Source organism: Peromyscus californicus, unplaced genomic scaffold (genome assembly GCF_007827085.1).
Source record: "Peromyscus californicus insignis strain IS unplaced genomic scaffold, ASM782708v3 Scaffold_17__1_contigs__length_78620276, whole genome shotgun sequence".
NCBI classification, from domain to species: domain Eukaryota; kingdom Metazoa; phylum Chordata; class Mammalia; order Rodentia; family Cricetidae; genus Peromyscus; species Peromyscus californicus.
Window position 1 is genome coordinate 70,971,530 of NW_026294469.1, and position 19,015 is coordinate 70,990,544.

The following is a 19,015-nucleotide window of genomic DNA, read 5'->3' on the forward strand; positions in this document are numbered from 1 at the left end:
CAGAGCGGGACAGACTCAGAGAGGACACAGACACCAAGGAACAAGCCCGGCCACTCAGCATTTGTTCCCTTTGAGACCTCTTATTGTATGTGTGTCCCCTGCTCTGTTAGGTTTCTTCCCTGTTTTTCTTTAAAACAGGGCCACTTGCACCCTCCATGTGTGGCTATCTGTGTCCACATTCTGGGCGGGGCTTACTTTATCTGCAGGAGGACAGGCATGCCAAGAGAGGTATCAGCTGAGAAGCTGCCCCCATTAGTCCAGGCACAAGGTCGGTCTATGGTTCTGGGGGTTCTGCGGAGGAGATAGGAGTCTCCAGAGCATGGACCTGCTTAGCCTGATCACACAGGGGAGGGAGACTTCTGGCTGCAGACTCTGGGAGGAAACCTCTTGTCCTGCATCCAGCCTTCCTGCAAAGGGACATGATGCTGGCCTTCCGAAATGTTCCCTCTCCCCATTTATATTTCCTTTAGTCAGATCTTCCTATTTCTGGGACGTTGGTCTCTCTTTCCAACTAAACTCTACCCAGGATTTCCTCCAGAGAAGCCTTCTGACCCATGCAGTCTACCGTAGCCTTTCCTTCAATGGAATTCTTCTAGATTGGGTATCGGTCACCTCCCAAATACCACAGCATCACAGGAGTGTGCCACAGTTCCACCATCGGCGCTGGGCACTTTTAATGCAGAGGATCCACACGTTAGTCCTCTCGTCAAGCATGGATTCCTTCCATGCCCGGCAGAACAGTCTCTAGGAACATGTGGTTCAGGGATTCAAAGCAGAGCTCCTGGGCAGTACAGATACCTTCATCTACAAAGCGCCCGTGACTAGTGATAATGTGCACACACTGTTGAAAACAAAGCTTCAAGGACTTGAAAGGAGAGAAGGAACTTGAAAAGGCAGGGAAAGGAACCCCTGTAGAGAGACTCTAAGCTTTTGCTAATGTTGACTCTCTCAGTTTCTCAGTCACAGTTAAGGAAATGTGAGAGGGTTTAATAAAAATCCATCACAATTAGCATGCTTTGTGAGGGAGCATCCTGTGCATGTTATAGTCTATAGACACAGAAGTTTTGCTTATTTGGTGACTAGCTGAAACACAGAAGAGGACATGGTAAAAAGAAGAAAGCCCCTTGCCTGGACATGGCCACATGCAACTGCAAGGGAAATGGTCTCCACTTGGGCTGCTCTGTTGGCAGATAACCACAGGTTCTTTGTCTCAAATAGCAGGAAAAGGGTAGGAGCTGGGAGAAGGTCTCTTCCATGCATGCACAGCAAAAGATGATACGTATTTATTTTTTGTTTATTTATCGTGTGTATATGTATGCGTTGTGTGTGCATGCGTGTGCACACTGGAGAATCAGAGAGCAGCTATGAGGAACTGGTTTTCTTCTTTCACAATGTGGATCCCAGGGATGGAATTCAGATCCCCCAGCTTGGTGGCCAGTGCCTTTTACCCACTGAGCTATCCGGATGGCCCCAGGTTCTGTTCTTTAAAAACATCCACAAAAGCAGCTAGCTTCCTGGGAAAACCTAAGAGTGCATCACAGATGGGGAAACTCCTTTCTGTAGAGACAGACTGAAAGTATTTTAGGCCAGAGGTCTCCCTTGCAACTTCTCAGCTGGGCCACAGTTGAGAAGTGTGGAAGGCAAGCCAAGCGAAGACTTGAGCCTGGAAGATTTAGACATTTCAGATGCATGAGTCATGATTGGTTGACCCTTTATCTACAGGGATTATCTACAGGAAGAAAGACAGGATTCTTCGGGAATTTAGCTTAAGTGAAATGAAATGATGTGATGAATGAGGCCTGCTCCAACTCAGACTGGCCTCCACCTTCAGTAAGACACCCTTCCAACTATGCCATCAGCAGTGATATGTGAAACTCTCAAAAGGCACTTCAAGTGTGGAGCCTGACTAGAAAGCTGTCCGCACACTTGCTCTCCCGAGTGTGACTTCCTCAGCCCTGGGAACAGAGCTGGCAGGGCTACCGCTGCAAGATTTCCCAATTTCAAAGGTTTACAGAAATATGAAGGATAAAGCATATCATGGCAAAAATAATCCCAATAGCGCCATGGAAACACCTATTTTAGGACTGCTTTCTTGAACATGGACTCAGAAAGAAAGAAGAAAAACATGTTGTGCAATCAACAGCATGTCATTTTTAAAAAGAGGTTAAAAAAAGACTTGAAATCTGTGAAATAATACAGCTGTTTGTGTCCAGCAATGCACAGGACACCTATCTCCTGCAGCATGTACAAGTGTGCTCTACAGAATCTTAACCAGCCCTGACATGCAGTGGACAAAAAGAGCTCCTGGCCATTGTGTATTTGATATCTGGACAGCAGCAATGTCCACTCCTTACATTGGAGGAAGGACAAGATAGTGTGGATGGCCAGTCTGTTGACCACCTGTCTAGAACTGATCCCAATGAGGTCGTCTCTTATAACAAGTCTGTGTCAGTGAGGTTACCATACAGTCCCCTCTGCCAGTATGCCTGTGTTAGTCCCACGGTGTGAGGAGAAAAAACACTGACCCAAAATCGTGACCAAATTAATTAAAGCAAGCAATTAATTAAAGCACGCCTTTTTATTCATGTACACAGGCTGCCCCCCATGTAAAGGAGGGGTTCAAGAGATCAGCATTGGGCATGGGTGAGATAAGGGTTTTTTATAGTTCAGGGGTAGGAGGCTTCCAAATAAGGGATTTGGCAGGTCAATGAACGGGGTTACAGAAGCTGAATATAAGCATAACATGTTGATCATTACAAACATCTAAAACAAAGACATGCTTGCAAGGTGGTCATAGCAAGGTAGTCATAGCAAGGGGGTCATAGCAAGGTGGTCATAATGATCTTTTGAAACAAAGTCACTGTTCCCATTTCCTGGAATCAGCAGTACAGAACCATTTGTAGTTAAGGTTACAGGTGGTGCACAGCCCAATCCTTGAGAAACAGATTTAATCATAAACAGGAATGAACCTAGTTTGTCTTTACTATAAGGTGGGTTTCAAACCCCAAATGGAGGCAGGCTGGTTGATCAGTTGCGCTCAGAGTTATCTCAGAAACAGACTTACTCACATCTAATACCCAAAGGTCCCTTGGAAGTTAGGCGGTTGGTCTTCCCATCTTTCTTTCCTCTCCTCCCCATCCACAGCACTCAGTGGGCCTCCCCCATTTCCTTTGCTGTGGCAGTGGGGTTTGCCTCTCGCCTAATGGCATTGTGTAATGTCAGGGCTTCTCGGTGAAGCAGCATTTCTGCCCTTTGCCCTTCCCCTGGCCATGGCAGTTTGCGTGGAGGAGGCACTCAGCAATATGCCAGAAGTAAAAAGGAGATAGGGACCCCTCAGCGGGTCACCATTCTATCCAGGAGGCTAGACCTGAGCACTGGGGACAGACAGAAACAATCTCCCCCTCATACATCCTTACCCTAACTCTAGCCTAATCACCCCTACAGCTCCCAGGTTTTCCAGGGCAGGAAGGGAGCTTGGATCACTTCAACTATATAGGAAACTGAGGCTCCAAAGAGTGGAGCCTCACCCAAGGACACTCACCTGAAGGCTCAGGCAAGATGGGATCTCCCTTGTCCTGTTTGTCCTTCAGAAAGTCCGAGCCCCTTGCAAAATACAGGTGGGAAAATACCGAGCCAGGTGAATGAGTCGCTATTCCAATGGCCTCCTATGGACTGGCCAGTGACTCCCCTCCTGCTTGCTCCTCCTGGGTAAATTCAGATGTGTAGCTGTTTCGGGAACACATAATTAGAAAGAGAAACCACGGTTGAGACTGGGCTGTCTCCTACCACACAGGGGTGATTGATGTCCCCAAGGCTTTGTTTCAGCCTCCACTTGGCACAGGAGACAATCTTAGTGTAAGCACTATCCAAGACGGCCCAAAGTCCTGAGGCTGCAAAGCTGACCTGTGTAGAAGAATGTCCCCTCCATGGCCGTCCTCTACTGTATGGAGAATGTCCTTAGCTATCCAAGGGCAGCGTCAGCATCCATCAGGCTTCCTGCAGTCTACGCTTCCACCATTTTTTCTCCGGCTCCAATAGTTACATTCACTGCAAAACTGAACCTAACCTAAGGCTGACTGCAAACGTGGTCAGCTCTTCCCAACAGCACTGTGGCAGCAGCTGTTGGTTCAAGTTCCCAGTCATGAGGAGCCCACACTGCAGCCTTTAATAACTAAGCAGGGCCTAAAGGCAGTCATGGGATTTAACAAGGCCGTCTGTCATCTAGGACCAGAAAACAAAGGACCTACAGGCTTCGTATTACCACACTCTAAGCAAGGACACAACCCTGGAGGCCCAGCCTCAGGAGGCCATCAGACACCTGTGGTCTTCATGTCACACTTTATGTCACTTACCTTTCTTCTACCATTTCATATGTTATCCATGGAAGGCTAGTCTAAGTTAACCAGATTTGTTACTGCTGTTGTTGTTGTTGTTGTTTCAAAGACAGGCTCTTACAATGTAACCCTGGCTATCCTGGAACTTACCATATAGCCTAGGCTGGCCTCAGGCTCTTAGGTCTCCCTCAGTCTCCCAAGTACGCCACCGCTCCTAGCAACAACTAAGTTTATTTAAAAGCCTGTTTTGTGATTTTGGTATTTTGGTGGTGTTTGTGTCTGGCAGCCTTGGGATCTGGAAATACTGGTCCCATCGTCATCCCGGGCATCAGGTGGGACCTCACTAAGACGGAGTGTTGGTTTGGTGGGACAAACAGCTGAGCTGGAAGGGCCTGTACCAAAGCTGGTCTCCTTGCTCCAGAATGTGTAGGTGGCCACATCGTTCCAGTTTGGGACAAATCTCAGAGGCTTGCTTTTGGAAAAAGGAAGCGTCACAGTTAGGTTTAGCCGACCCCAGTGGTGGAGGTAATGGAGTGAGAAAATGGGGAGAGCTGGTGGACAGAGACCAGGTGAGGAAGATCCCAGGGTGGTTTAAGATGAGGCCGGCTGGATGGTCACGTGGGTTAGGCCGACAGTCACGTAAGCTTCTCCGTGCTGGGTCTGGGCAGAGCAGAGCCTGGCAGTGCCAGGGAAAGTTGCTGTTTCACTCTGAATAGACCCATCCTAGTGCCCAAGTAGGAAAGTAGAGCCAAAAACAAGGCTGTTGCACTGTTATTCTGTTTATTATATGTTTTGACGTTACTTTTTTTTAAAATTGCTTGGAATTAGAGGTCAAAGTTCAGAATGACAGCATGTATTCCTAGACTTAAGGTCGACAGTGGACAAATAGCATGCATGCTTGGGTCAGACCCCAGGAAATGGAAGATTCGTTCTTTCCTATTCTTCCTCTCCATCCATTTTAAGTGCCCCCAACCCTCAGACCTCCATTTCCCACTGAGAGGACTGCTTCAGACAGTTTTCCCAGTTTAGATCAAGCGTATTGATAGGCTAGACTTGAATGCTGAAATTACCTGCCAGGGCAGCCTTGCACTTTAAGGACCACACACACACCAAATACAGAAGTCACCTGATTCTTCCCAGTTGCTAATCATGGCCATGTCTTCCATTTCACCATTACAGTGGTCACCTCCACTCAAGTGGCCTCAAGTGAACCCTCTAAAAGCCCGCTCAGAGCCATCTGGAGCTGCTAACTTCCATGGACGCCAGTGGTTCTCAACCTTCCTAATGCTGCAACCCTTTAATACAGTTCCTCGTGTTGTGGTGACCCAGAAACCATAAAATTATTTTGTTGCTACTTCATACCTGCAATTTTGCTACTGTTACAAATCGTAGTGTAAATGTCTGACATGCATGATATCTGATATGTGACCCCTCCCAAGGGTCATGACCCACAGTTGAGAACCACTGATCTGCCCTCTTTCCTGCCCCATAGCAGAAAGCAGGAGTGGCTTCTCTTTTACACCTGGCTGTTCCCACCACACCTGTGGGGCCAGTGCCCAGGGGTGATTGCTGCCCTGGAGACATAATAGTAGCGTGAGTTCTTGGTGCTGTGTTTAGTTGTACAGTTGAGCAATGCTTTATTCCATAAATTAGAGTGTATGTTCCAAGGGACCCACAGAGATCGGTAATACAGGTGAGGAGCAGAGACAGAACAGCCATGTCTTAGTTACAGTCCCCTGAAACCCAGTCAGGGAGCCAGACAATCTACACCAGGTTGCTTGTGTTGTGTTTTTACAAGGATTAAAATACTGGGGAGTGCCTGACTGCTTAACCAAGTGAAAGCTGCTGAGCTTGGGAACCTGCCCTGTTATCTCTCCCTCCGCAAAGGTCAGACACTGAATTCCAGCCCAGTGACTCCGTCTCAGCATTAACCCGGGCTGTAGGACCGCTGAGGAGAGACCTGTCCCCAGTCTGTGATGACGTCAGCGTCAGCTTTTCTCTTTTCCGCCTTCCTTTCTTCTTCCTCTCCTCTTCCCCTTCCTCTCCCTTTCCTCTTCATTCCTTTGTTGTTGTTGTTTGTTTGTTTTTTGGGGTTCTTGATTTTCTTTTTTTGTTTTGTACAATTGCAAAAGGGGTTCATATGACCCATATGATTATCTAGCTAGTGCAAACCCAGCCTGGCTTTGAAATAGCTATATAGATGAGGCTGGCCTGGAACTGCTGATGCTCCGCCTCCACATGCCAAGTGCTGAGATTACATCTGTGGGCTACCACTCATGGTTTAGTCTTCTTTAGTTACCGAAGCACTCCAGGTGTGGGGGAGATGGGAAGTTGCGTGCGGGGCACCTCACTTCCATGAAAAGAGTTTTAAAGAGCAAAATGTGCCGTTCACTCCGGCTGTGCTGTATAATGTTTCATTCCGGCTTTGAAAGTCAGCGTCACTTTGATCCTTTTGTCACCTTGCCTGGGTTTGACAGGGGAGCGGGCACTTGAGCACTCATATCTTTAAATGACCCTTAACTGATTTCCTGGAAGAATCGAGTCACAGATTAGACAAGTGGCACTCTGCTTAGGGATTACTAATGGCTGGAAATTGTTTCGCTGGGAATGGGTCTGACCAAACTCTTCAGCTCTGTGCATCCTTTGGAAAAGAATACGTTTGCTGCTAAGGCCAAGGTTAGAAAATGACAGTGAGGAGGACGTGCTTGTCTTTATCCAACTTTATCTTCCCTCCAAATTCTGCACATTCTTTGGATACTTACAAGAAGCAGCCTCGCTCTGGCCTCGCCATCCACGATCATCCTGACTCTCCAGGAGGAAGCATGAACATCTGTTCATCACTTTCCATTTGAAAAATTACGCAGAGCATTTTCTGACATCTCAGCTCATCTGTCCCACCCATCTACCTCCCCACCCCCATCCCTGCTCCCATTCCACTCAAACATGAGTTACACTCAAATATGAGTTGGAGCTCTGGGTATGTGCATTTGTGTTTGAATACTCAGCAGGGTTTCTTGAGTGGGCAGACATCATAACAGATGATCTCATACTCAAATGTTGGTCACTGGGCAGAACTGGACCATTGGTGTAGTTTTGTTTTCTAGATCTTTCCATGAGATCCCAAGAACAGCATTTGTTGACAACTCTGGTGTGTTTCTTGAATTCTGAGTGACTGCTGTGGATCGTGGGATTTTTCTCTGGTCAAATAACAATATGAAAAATCCAGAAGTGTTAACTTTCCAGCTGACACCTGCTCTTTTCTTCTAGTTCTTGAGGATACCGCTGAGTCACTATGGGAAACCACTCTGGAAAGCGAGAGCTACCTGCAGAAAAAGCCAGTAAGGTAAGACCCGGCTGAGGCCGACCCTCCTGTCCTGTCTGGCTTTAGTCCAGCCAAAGATAAAGTGGAGTTTTCACAAGAACAGTTCCTGAATGGCCTCGTGGAGGCTTGTTCTTTGTTATGTATGTTGTTATTCATTCATTCAGGAGGCTTGCCTGTCAGTGGGTGCATCGTGGCCTGGAAAGAAAATGAAGGAGGAAAGGGGTGCAGATGGGAAAGAGGAGAAGGCTCCGCCTGTGAGCCATTGGGCACTCCCTAGGCTCAGATGCTCGCAGAACAGAGATTGTAGGATGCTGGCTTTCTTGAATAAATGTCCTTGTCATCCAACATTCCTTATTTGTCAGTGGTATTCCCACATTCCGCTATCTCCTGAACCTTTATGTTGACATCGTAAACAGTGAGACCCGTTCGTGATCGGTGAGGAACCTTCATTCTCTTTGGTAGTGTACACACAGCGCCTGCCCGTTCTCTAGAGGAAGGCCCTGATGTCGGGTTGGGAAGCTAGACCTGCGTCTCAGGTGTGGTTAAAGAGGAAGTTGTTGGGCTGTTTCCTCGGCCTGGTACTAATTCAGACATCTGCCTTCTGAGTCCAGCGGTCAGAAATGTGGGTAGATCCAGGGCCTTTCCCCGTGGAATCAGCAACGCCTCTCCCAGTTCCCTCCCAGGGTCTTGCTCTGACCTAGCTGTACGCCTCTGAGTCTCCCAGCAGCCCACACGCAGATGCTCAGCTGTGAGGCATGGCTTCTGATTGCACCACATATCCCACACTTGCGACCCAGGTTTTCCCCAGAACCGGGGTTGTCCCCTCTGCCTCCAGAAGCTCACACTGTCCATGGCAATACCAGCCAACAGCAGCCCAGCCACAGGCTGGTGGGCACTGATGGTTTTCAGTTCTTTTCTGTCCCTTCTCCACGCCTTCTACAGCTTGTCACAGGATGTTTGGAAAGCACAGATAAGCAAGACATGAAAAAAAAATAGAAACCATCCCCTCCCTCCAGCCAGGCAGAGTTAGGTGCACCAACTTCCTCTCCCTGGTGAGGTTCCCTTCACCACGGACTTTCCTAGTGATTGACCAGTGACGTCACTGGTACTTTCTGAATCCCTCCCCCACTCAATATCGTAACGTGGACCCCAAGTGGCCTCAGAATACTATTGCCTAAATTTCTGTTCATTCTTCATCACTGAAGAATCCTTCTGATTCCGAGGAAATATGCTCTTAGTTATTTTTTTATTGTTCTGATAAGACCTCGTGGTCCAGGCAACTTACAGAAGGAAGGGTTTATTTGGCTTACAGTTCCAGAGGGTTAAGAGTCCACCATTGTAACTGGAGTTTTCCTGCCTGGCCCACAGTCAGGACAAATCTCTCTCACCTGCCAGTCCCACAGCCGCTCAGACCCAAACAAGTAAACACAGAGACTTATATTGGTTACAAACTGTATGGCCATGGCAGGCTTCTTGCTAACTGTTCTTATATCTTAAATTAGTCCATTTCCATTAATCTATACCTTGCCACATAGCTCGTGGCTTACCGGCATCTTCACATGCTGTTTCTCATCTTGGCAGCTGGCAGTGTCTCTCTGACTCAGCCTTCCACTTCCCAGCTTTATTCTCTTCCTTGTCCCGCCTATACTTCCTGCCTAGCCAATGGCCAATCAGTGTTTTATTTATTGACTAATTAGCAACACATTTGCCATACAGAACATCCCACAGCACACCATGGCGGGGAAGTGTGGCTGCCAGCAGCAGGCATGTCAGCAGGAACTGGGTGCCGGGAGCTCACATCTTGAACCACAAGCATGAAGCGAAGAATGAACTGGAAATGGCGTGGATCCTTTAAGCACTCAAAGCCCACTGCCAGTGCCACCCTCCAGTGAGGCCTTGCCTCCTAACCCTCCCCAAACAGCACCACCAGTGGAGACCAAGTATGCAAACACCTGTGCCTTGGGGGACATTCTCATCAAAACTGCCACAAATGTCCATCTGGCTCAGCTTTCTGAGCCCCTCCCCCCACCCCACCTGATTCATAGCAGAAGAAAAACTGCTCGAATTCTTTTTCATCAATCAAAATCTTTTTCAATCAATCATTGTTTTATGTCCAACATAAAACAATGTGCCCTACCACTTGGGACAAAATATGGTATGGCCCTCACACAGAAGCACTTTTCAGATGTCCACTGCCCCTTTCCTGTAGCCTGAGTAGCTTTTCTTTAATAACAATAAACAGTAAGGCCTTTCTCTGTCTGACTCCAGTTCCAATTCCATTTCCACATCAGCCAAGTGGGCAATCACGCAGGACTTCCTGAGGTCACCCCCAAAAGGGAGTGAGAAGGTCTGTGCTCTCCATGCTAGCACTTCACCTGAGAGTTTAAAACAGGGTTCTCTAGCTCCTCCACTACTGCTTTATAAATATGTAAATGGCTAGCCAATCATGAGTCAAGTCAAGGTGACTCAGGACTGTAACGCAGTTCAATCCTGCTGACAGGTTCTGTGGCTGTGATTGTCTGTGATGTTGGACCCTGGCGGGTGTGAGGAACACACTTTGGCCAAGCCGGCTTGATTAGAATCTACTCTCTCGCCGAAATCGAAAGTGGAGAGATGGCTGCTCACACAGCGCCAGGCTGTCACAGCCTGAGATAGCTCCCCTCTCAGAATGACCGATTTGAAACCCCAGCTCCAAGAAGACTCTGTCTCCTTCCTACTGCCTGACACTGTAAAACAACACGGATGCTTTGACTGTGCTTCAGCCTGTCAAAGGAAGACAGCTGAGACTTTTTGTTGCTCTTCAGAGTCCGAGGAAAAGGCCCTCTTCTTCCAGACCCTGAGCTGTGCTCCAGTGTCGGGAGGGCCCTGCGGGGAGAACTCGCTCCCATTCATCATCCACCCTCTGATCTGGAGCCATGAACTGGGACTGGCCCAGGGTGCTCCAGGCCCTTCGATCCCTTGAAGAATTCCCCTCCTCCCACACTGAGATACAGGGACAACCCGACAGCTCTTCCCTGCCCCTCCTTATACATTCAGCCACACAGCCAGATGCCAACGGTCATGTCAATCTGTCTCTGACTGGCCACATAACAGTAGAGACTCCCTGGTGTCTCCACTATGAGGATTCCCTGTGTCTCCAAGGTTTGAACACCCCAGGACAGTGAGCCCTCAGGCGTCTGGCAGATACACCCCTGTTTAGTACTCTGGTTACACAGAGCCCCTTCTCTTAGACACTCCAGGCATCGTTGGTCATGGGGAAGAGAGTAAGAAGGTTTCCTGGCCTTTTCTCTCCAATCCTCTCCTGCTGAGAAAGACCTCTAGGAAGTTAGGGGAGGTCAAATGTGCCACGCTGTGATATTGGCAATGCCCTAGCTGAGGCTCTGCAAGGGAACCCAGGTCCTGCCATCCAGCTGGAGAGGACCGTTGTGGAGTCCCATTGGGGAACAGAGGCCACTAGTTAGGGAGGCTGGGGACTGGGCTCCTGAGTCATGATGCAGTCTCACAGACTGGGTGTCACTTCCTCCAAGTGCCATTCCTGCTTCCAGAAATGGGAAAGTCCCCCGTCTTCTGAGTCTTCAGTCATAAACAACTGTCCTCACTCATTTGCCAAATTTTTGCCAATCTGTCCATTCTATGCCCAGTTTTCATCTATGCTATAGCAATTTGGAAAACCAGAGAAGGAGATTACTCCAACCACACTGAGTAGTCTAGGGGATCCACTCAGGAAGCAGTTGGGGGAACCACACTCCTGAAAGCTTCTGGTGGGGGGTGGACTGGTCTCAGGAACTAAAAGCAGCCTCCTGCCAAGGATGTCCTGGCTCAGGAGTCATGGGTATTAGAGAAGGCTAACCCCTCGATCATTTTCTTTCTAACAGGTCACAGGGCAGATGTCTGGGGTCCAGCAATCCATAGGGTGGGTCTCCTGTCAGACCTTGTAAGCTCCACCTTCTCCATGTATCCCCCATAGTCCCCTCCCTGTAAGGCTACACTTCCCCTTCTCATGTTGGAGCAGGGCCCAAGCTAAGAGCTGAGGCTTAACTGGGTTTCCTCTTTGACAGGCCCATCTTTAAACAGTTATTTTCTGAGGTGCTGGCGGTTAATATTTCTGTGGATGGATTTGGGGGTAGACAATTCAGTTCTCAACATATGTACTATTTGATAAGTCCTGGTAAGGACTGGGCAGTTGGGAGATTAGGGAAGAGAACTCTCTAGGCCTAGCTTGGCACTGGACCTCAGGATCTGAAAAGCTATCAATACCTCCTGTTGGACAGATACCACAGCACAGCCCAATGTATCATCCTGTCTCTCTCCAGAAAGACCCTATCACAGCACAGGTTCTGCCATTTGAGACACCTCAAGAACTGGCCTAACCTGCCCGGCAGGCTCCTAAGTTTTATCTTCCTTACATCCTCTGACCTGACATGGAACTTGTAATTCCTAAGTGGCTACACTCCTTCAAAGTCCAGATATCTACTTGGGGAGAGGGGTGGATTGGATTAGTTCATTCATACATTCTCTCATGCATCCATGAGTGTCTTTTTAAACACCCAGTGTATGCTCAACACTGCTGGACTCTGATGAGAATCCCAGCACATGCCACCAACTGCTTAGATGACCTTGGGCTATCCCCACCTCAGGACCATGAAGGAAGTTATACTCTGAACAGCAGAGCAGGGACACAAAGTATACCTGCTCCATCCTCAAAACGCCTCACTGCCTAAGGAGGTCCAGTGAGATTTTGACATTCACTTCATTCGGAGGCAGAACAGGAATGCAAAAGGGCTGTGGTGCTGGATAACTGTTAGGGTCAAGTTGACAGACCATAAAATCACATGGGATGGAGAACCTCAGTTGAGGAATTGTCTTGATCAGATAGGCTGTGGTCATGCTTGTGAGAGATCGTCTTGACTAATGATGGATGTGGGAGGACCCAGCCCACTGTGGGCAGCACCTTCCCTAGGCAGGCGATCCTGCACTGTGTAAGAAAGCTAGCTGAGCACGAACTGGTGAGCAATCCAGTAAGTAACATTCCTCCATGGCTTCTGCTTCAGTTTCTTCTTGAGTTCCTTCCCTGACTTCCATCAATGATGGATGGTCACCTGGAAGTCAATATGAACTTGCATCATGGTCGGAATGTTTTATCACATCAACAGGAAGCAAACTAGACTGGTGCTGCAGAACGGGACATCAGAGCAAGCCTGAAAGGGCCTCGGACCTTAGAGAAGAGATGTGGCACCTTTGCAAATCTGAGAATAGGTCCAAGCATATTAAAATATCGTCAAAAGAAAGAGGAGACTTTGCTACTCATGATAGCATCCTTTCCCACAAACCTCTTCAGAATGCTGGAGGCCATGGGTTCTGTGAGTCAACTGTATGCCAGCTTCCTAGACAGGGAGAACCTGTGTTCTTAAAGATCCAGGCTCTATTTGGTTATTGTGATACTTGTCACAGAGGCTGCTGGGAACATGGGTCCATTTTAAGGATTGTTATTGAGAGGGAAGCCAGCTTCTTCATACCCCCTGGAATCTCCATTTTTTTTTTCAGAGTGCTAGGGTGAGCCACCATTCCTCAGCACATGGGGGTGAGGGTGACTTTGCTGCTGAGAAAACAGCCTGAGTGACATCCCAAAGATCAGCTGCTTCCCTGAGGGGCACAGAGACATAGGTACCATTGTTTCTTACAACGTTGCCCAGATGAGCATCCTACAGAGAAGAGTTGCCACCCTGTGCAGTGCAGAGAGCAGATTCATCGCTCGAGAGTCCAGAGATGAAGGAGGGTGGGAGGAGGAGGAGGCTGTGGGCCATTCGGGACAGCAGGAGTCCCTTAGGGCACCTCTGCCTTTAAGAGAGGAGCCTGACATGTGACCACACTGACCATAGCCCTCAGGGAGCCACCAGCAGAGCTCAGAGTATCTGTCCACCTCAATGGAGTTCACCAACTTTGCTCTATGGGTGACCCGAAGTCTCTGGAAAGTTCTGGTCTTCGGAGTCCTCCAGGTCCTCCCCCAGCTCTCTCTGTGGCCTCCCACCTACAGGAAAGACTGCTCTGGAACTTTTGGGGGGGCATTAGAATTCTCTAACATTGGCTTTTGAACAAAGAGGGCTTTGGTCCTTCCCCTGGGATAACCCCATCTTTGGCAAATAATTTGCATACTTAATCATTGTTCCAACCCCACTCTCTCTCATTGAGACTGATAGTAAAGTGACATTCTGAGAAATGAGACACTTGTTTGCAAATATAGGCAGAGTTGTCGAAGCCACACAAAGCTTTCCACTGGGATGAAAACAGCATCTTTCACTCTGACAGGGAAAATCTGTTTCCATGAGAACACTGGCACCACAGCTGTGAGGGGTGTGCTGGCTGCTCCTCAAGGTCTCTCTCCGTGGAGCTTCATTCACACCATGCGGTGTGCATCACCCGGGTAGTGTATTGTCGGATCTATAGCTTCCCAGTGAGTTCTGCTCCTTCCCTCACACCTGCCTCAGGAATGCGAAGTGGCTAGATTCAAACCAGCTTGGCTCACCACTGCACCGGAAAGTCTTCTCTCCTCCTCACAGAAGTTCAGTCCAGGAAGAGCAGCCATGCTCATCAGTCCTGCTGGTGTCCAGGCATGGCTTGCTGAATGGCTGCCCAAACACTAACTTAGCCAAGCTGTCTGGAGTGTTCCAGGAGATGCTGTGCCATGCCACACACAGGCAAGTGGCAATGAGTGACACCCAAAGACAGTGTGACAAGGGCAGGGACCTTCCATCCTCAGTGCCCAGAGGATGCTGGGAAAGTGAACAGAAGCCTGACACTCCAGAACTGCCAGGCCATGCTGGTTTTTTTCTTGCTTCAGGCTTCACTCTTCCATACCCAAATCACAGAAGAGGAGCAGGAAGGGCCAAGTCACTCCCACCCCTTCCAGACTCACACCCACAGAGTGCTGAGAAGGCTGCACTGGTGGACACCGAATCCACTGGGGAATTTTACCCTTTGGATTTGACTGCAGTGTGCGCGTGGGGTGTGTGGACAGGGTTAGGTCCATCTGTGTGTAATTTCCATCTTTTAGGCAAGTCACATAGACACTGTGTTTTGGGAACTCAGGCAGTTCTCCAGTTATCGCAGAATGTCTGATTGAGCTCTTAAGGCACTGGTAGGCATGGACTAGGGCGACATACATGTGGGAGTGCCCAGAAGATTCTCGGTGGAAAAGTTCCTGGGTGTGTTGAGTCATGAATGCTTTCCCTCTGGGGTGAATTCAAAGCAAAAGGCTTTTCTCACAGCTCCATGTTTAAAGAACGACCACGGGTTGACTCCGGCGTTCAGGTCCATGGCAGATGTTCCACTTATCTGAGAACTGGGGAACATAGACGCTTTTGTAACCCAAGGTTAGTCACAGGTCTCACCAAAGAGAATGTAATTATTAACAACATGCTGTGTAATTAGCAAGCAAATCCAAGGCCTCCGCACCGCTGTTGAGAATGATGCCGCTGGTTATAAACCGGCCCGGAGCACAGTAGAGCTAAAGCCGCAACCCAATCGTGTGGTCTGTAAATGGCCCCAGGCTTTACTCCACTCAGATTCTGCACCCAGCTGCAGCCACTGTCTCCAGCTGGCCGTTAGGGACCTCTGCCCTTTGCACACTTTCTCTCTGAGTTCACCCTGTGCACTCAATGCTCAGTAGAGCCAGGTCTGTGAGTCTTGGGGTGACATCAATGTCCAGAAGAGCTCTGGACTCCAGCCTGGGCCAGGGACATTAGAGGGTTGAGGGCGGAGAAAACCCTAGGCCACTCAGAGCCCAGCAGAGATAACATCTGTTCTTTCACCCACATTGTAGGATTTTTGTTGGCTGACTGGTTCTTTTGGTTTAGTTGATAAGCTGGTTGGTTTTGTTTGACTGATTGTTTAGTTGGTTGTTTGGTTGGTTAGCTTGGTTGGTTGGTTGGTTGGTTGGTTGATTGGCTACATGGTTGATTATGGTTGATTAACTGGCTGGTTTTGGTTAGTTTGTTGATTGGTTTTGTTCATTGCTTGGTTATTTGGTTAATTAGCCGACTGGTTTTGGTTAATTGGTTAGTTTGACTTATTGGTTAGTCAATTGGTTGATTTGGGGTTGGTTTGTGTTAGTTGATTGGCTCATTGACTTTATAGTTCGTTTTTATTAGAAACTGTGTCACTGTAAGTATTTGTCATAAAATTTTCAGGACACAACAGTTGTTAAATATAAATGGTCTGTTTAGTGCTGGCTGTTAAATGTGAATGCCACAGACTTGCAAGCAGCATAAAGCATGAACAGCAAGGTGTGCTCCAGCCTCCTCTGTGCCATCCCAGATTTGGACGCTGGGAACCTTGGGGTGCAAAGGAAAGGGGCTGATATCCTCCAAGAATACAGAGCCCAAAGCCCTGAGGGTCCCCTATGCTCACCTGCAGGAGCCCTGATAAGAGGCAGGAACAGATGTCAAAGATACAACTGTCAACAGAGATGGGATGCCCCACCCAGAGCAGGATGAACAATGCCTTCTGAAGCAGAGTAGTTACGTTCATGAGGGACTTATGTAATTTTTTTTTTTTATTCAAACTCGGGTTCACACTTGACTAACAGCAGGAAGGTGACAAGGCAGAGCAGGGGTTCATTCGCAGTCCTGGTGACTTCCCCAAAAGTGCCACCATGCCAGTTCAGGAGGGCAGGGCTTGGCCTGCTGACCATGGAAACATTCACTGCCTGCTTCAGATGTCACAGGATGAGAGGGATGTGACTGAATACAAGCTGTTTCCATGCAACTGTCCTGCTCACCTGTCCCCTTGCTTGCGGACCTCACTGGGCCACCATTACTATCCCATGCCAGGAAAGTTCAGGAATGCCACTGGGGACTGTATCTGTCAGGACAGGCTTACTTCAGACTCTGAAAGGGCAGAGTGTGTCCTTCAGAAGCCCTTGTCTCTCTTCAGCAACCTGGTTTGTGAAGCTTTACATTTAGAAACAAGAGGGGCTTTTTAAAGATGATTTTTTTATTGTTTCGAGAGTGTGTATACATGTGTGTGCACATGCACATGTACATGTACACATGAGTACAGGTGCCACAGAGGGTAAAGGTCTTGGATCCCCTGGAGCTGGAATTACAGGCAGTTATGAGCCACCTGATGTGGGTGCTGGGAACTGAACTTTGGTCCTCTATCTGAGAAGTGTGCAGTCTCAACCCCTGAGCCATTGTCTCTCCAGACTCAGGAGCAAGAATTTTAATACGACAGAACACACTTGTGAAAGATTCATCTCTTGTTTATAAATATGTACATGTGATGGAGGGGGTGAGTGAGAGATGGCATGCGTTGTGTATGTATGTATATTATATATATGTATATATATATGTGATGGGGTGAATGTCTATGTATGTATGTGGAGCATGTGTCTGCCTGTGCGTGTGTATCTCTGTACTGTATGTATGTGTGTGTATTTGTGATGTATGATATATATGTGCTGTATGTGTATGCACATGCATATGTATGCAAGCCTGAGTGCTGTGTGCATGTTTGCTATGTGTATGTGTGTGTGCTGTGTTGCAGTGTGTGTGTAGGTGTGTGCGTGCGTGAGTGCATGAGTGCGTGCGTGTGTGTGTGTGTGTGTGTGTGTGTGTGTGTGTGTGTGTGTGTGTGTGTGTATGAGGATATGATCGTGTACAGATGTGGCCTGGCAGGACTCTTCCTCACAGATGCCAGCCCTGAACCTCTGCCATCCGCTGCAGGAACGGCTTCTTAGACTCATTTCGCCGTTCTGCATCTGGACGGTTCAAACACCTCCCTATTGTAATTTGATGCCTGTATTAATCTAAGGATCATACTTTCAAAATGTAACCACTGGGTAATTATGGAGAAAGTTCAGTTTTGTGCTTCTGCCTCTGGTGCTTGGAACAGAGTCCTCATTTTTTAATGTCTCATAATTAGACTCCATAAGCCCTAAGCAACCAAACACACCTTAGTAAATAAACAAGGCAGACTCCAGCCGTGCAGAGAGCCCGTGGTGATTTAGGATCCTTGCCACGTAGATTATTCACCCTGTACCAGCTCATAACTGTACTAGAGCACGTGACAGGAAAACCATACAGGTGGATGGGGGTGGGAGGCTAAGCAATACTAGGAAGTGCTGAACTGACTTTTCCTCCCTGGCAATCCCCATGAGGAGGGAGAACAGTGCTGTCCCAACTCTGAGCTCCCTCTCCCTCGTCCTGGAGTGGAGCTCTGGTCCCAAAAGCTTATTGTTACTGCCTGGGCTTTTGGCCCGTGCTGGGGGCCCTCTTGCCTCACTGAGTAGTGGCATCCAGCACATGGAATTCAGCGACTTCACTCTGGGTTCATCCCCAAATGTGAGACCCTCCCACACACTCAGTGGTATAGAAAGGTGTGGAGTTCATCATCGCTTCCTCCTGGCCTTGGAGAAGGCTCAGTGTCATGGTTCTGCATTGCACTTTTAGCCCCTGAGTGTTACATGCCCTCCCCACTGACCGGCAGCAACCATGACTCCGTTTTTTGTTTTTTGTTTTTTTAATTAACAAAAGGCCATAGTGATTGAGGTAGCATTTACATTTAAGATTTTCAAACAACATAAATTAAAACAATTGGAGGTTGATTTTGGCTTTTTAAAAGTAGGTTATTTGGGATATTTTAAGAGGAAATACAATATAGAGTTTGGAGACGCTTTTGACAAGCCTCTCTAGAAGTGGACTCTTTCTGATTCACTGCTGGAATCCACCACACCTCACCACCCTGAGCAGGGACAGCCCAGCCTGGTTTTGTTTTGTTTTATTTTTAACAAGAAAGCCAGACTTTTCTGTTTTGCTCCTGAGCATGCAGTGCCTAGGGTTAAACCAAATACAGGAGACTGACTGGTGTTTTTAAAGTCACGATTCGCTCAGTGCCTAAAAGTCTCACTTCACGACTAGCTCAGGAAAACCTGTGTGCATGCATCCTGGGTTGTCATGTGACCTGTGTGGATGAGTAGAAAGCTCTAGAAGATTTTCCATAAGGCCTTTACAACTTGGATCTTCTGCTAACCACATTGTGGTTTGATTTTTTTATTACCACCTGTGAACCAAGAGACATCTAGGGGACAGACAGCTGACAGCTTCCTCTGTTTGCAAAGAACACCATGCTCAGATGGCCCGTGAGTGAGGAGCTGGCCTCAGTAGATCTTGGTGATTGGCAGCTCCTCGTTGTGTGCAGGAAATTCTCAACCCATAGTCCATTCCTTTCCAAAACTCAAGTGATTTGCTCTGCCGTGGATTGTGTGGACATCGACGCCAGCCTGGTGTATTTCCCCAGCCCTCCCAGCAAGCTAAAGTCAGCTTGCCATTCCCACAACTCACCCTGAGGCCACAGGACCACA

At 48.2% G+C, this 19,015-nt stretch overlaps 1 protein-coding gene across 3 annotated transcripts in view; it reads left to right on the top strand.

The window, feature by feature from the left end:
* The window catches only part of Mbp (myelin basic protein), a 109,997-nt gene that overhangs the window by 13,915 nt on the left and 77,067 nt on the right, over positions 1 to 19,015 (top strand). Inside the window, exon 2 of one of the 3 annotated variants that reach the window (XM_052742680.1) lies at positions 7,602 to 7,677. In XM_052742680.1, coding sequence (XP_052598640.1) covers positions 7,627 to 7,677 — 51 coding nt within the window. In that variant the 5' untranslated portion in view covers positions 7,602 to 7,626. Of the gene's footprint in view, positions 1 to 7,601; positions 7,678 to 19,015 lie in introns of those variants that run through there. The other 2 variants (XM_052742682.1, XM_052742681.1) reach the window with 2 other exon arrangements.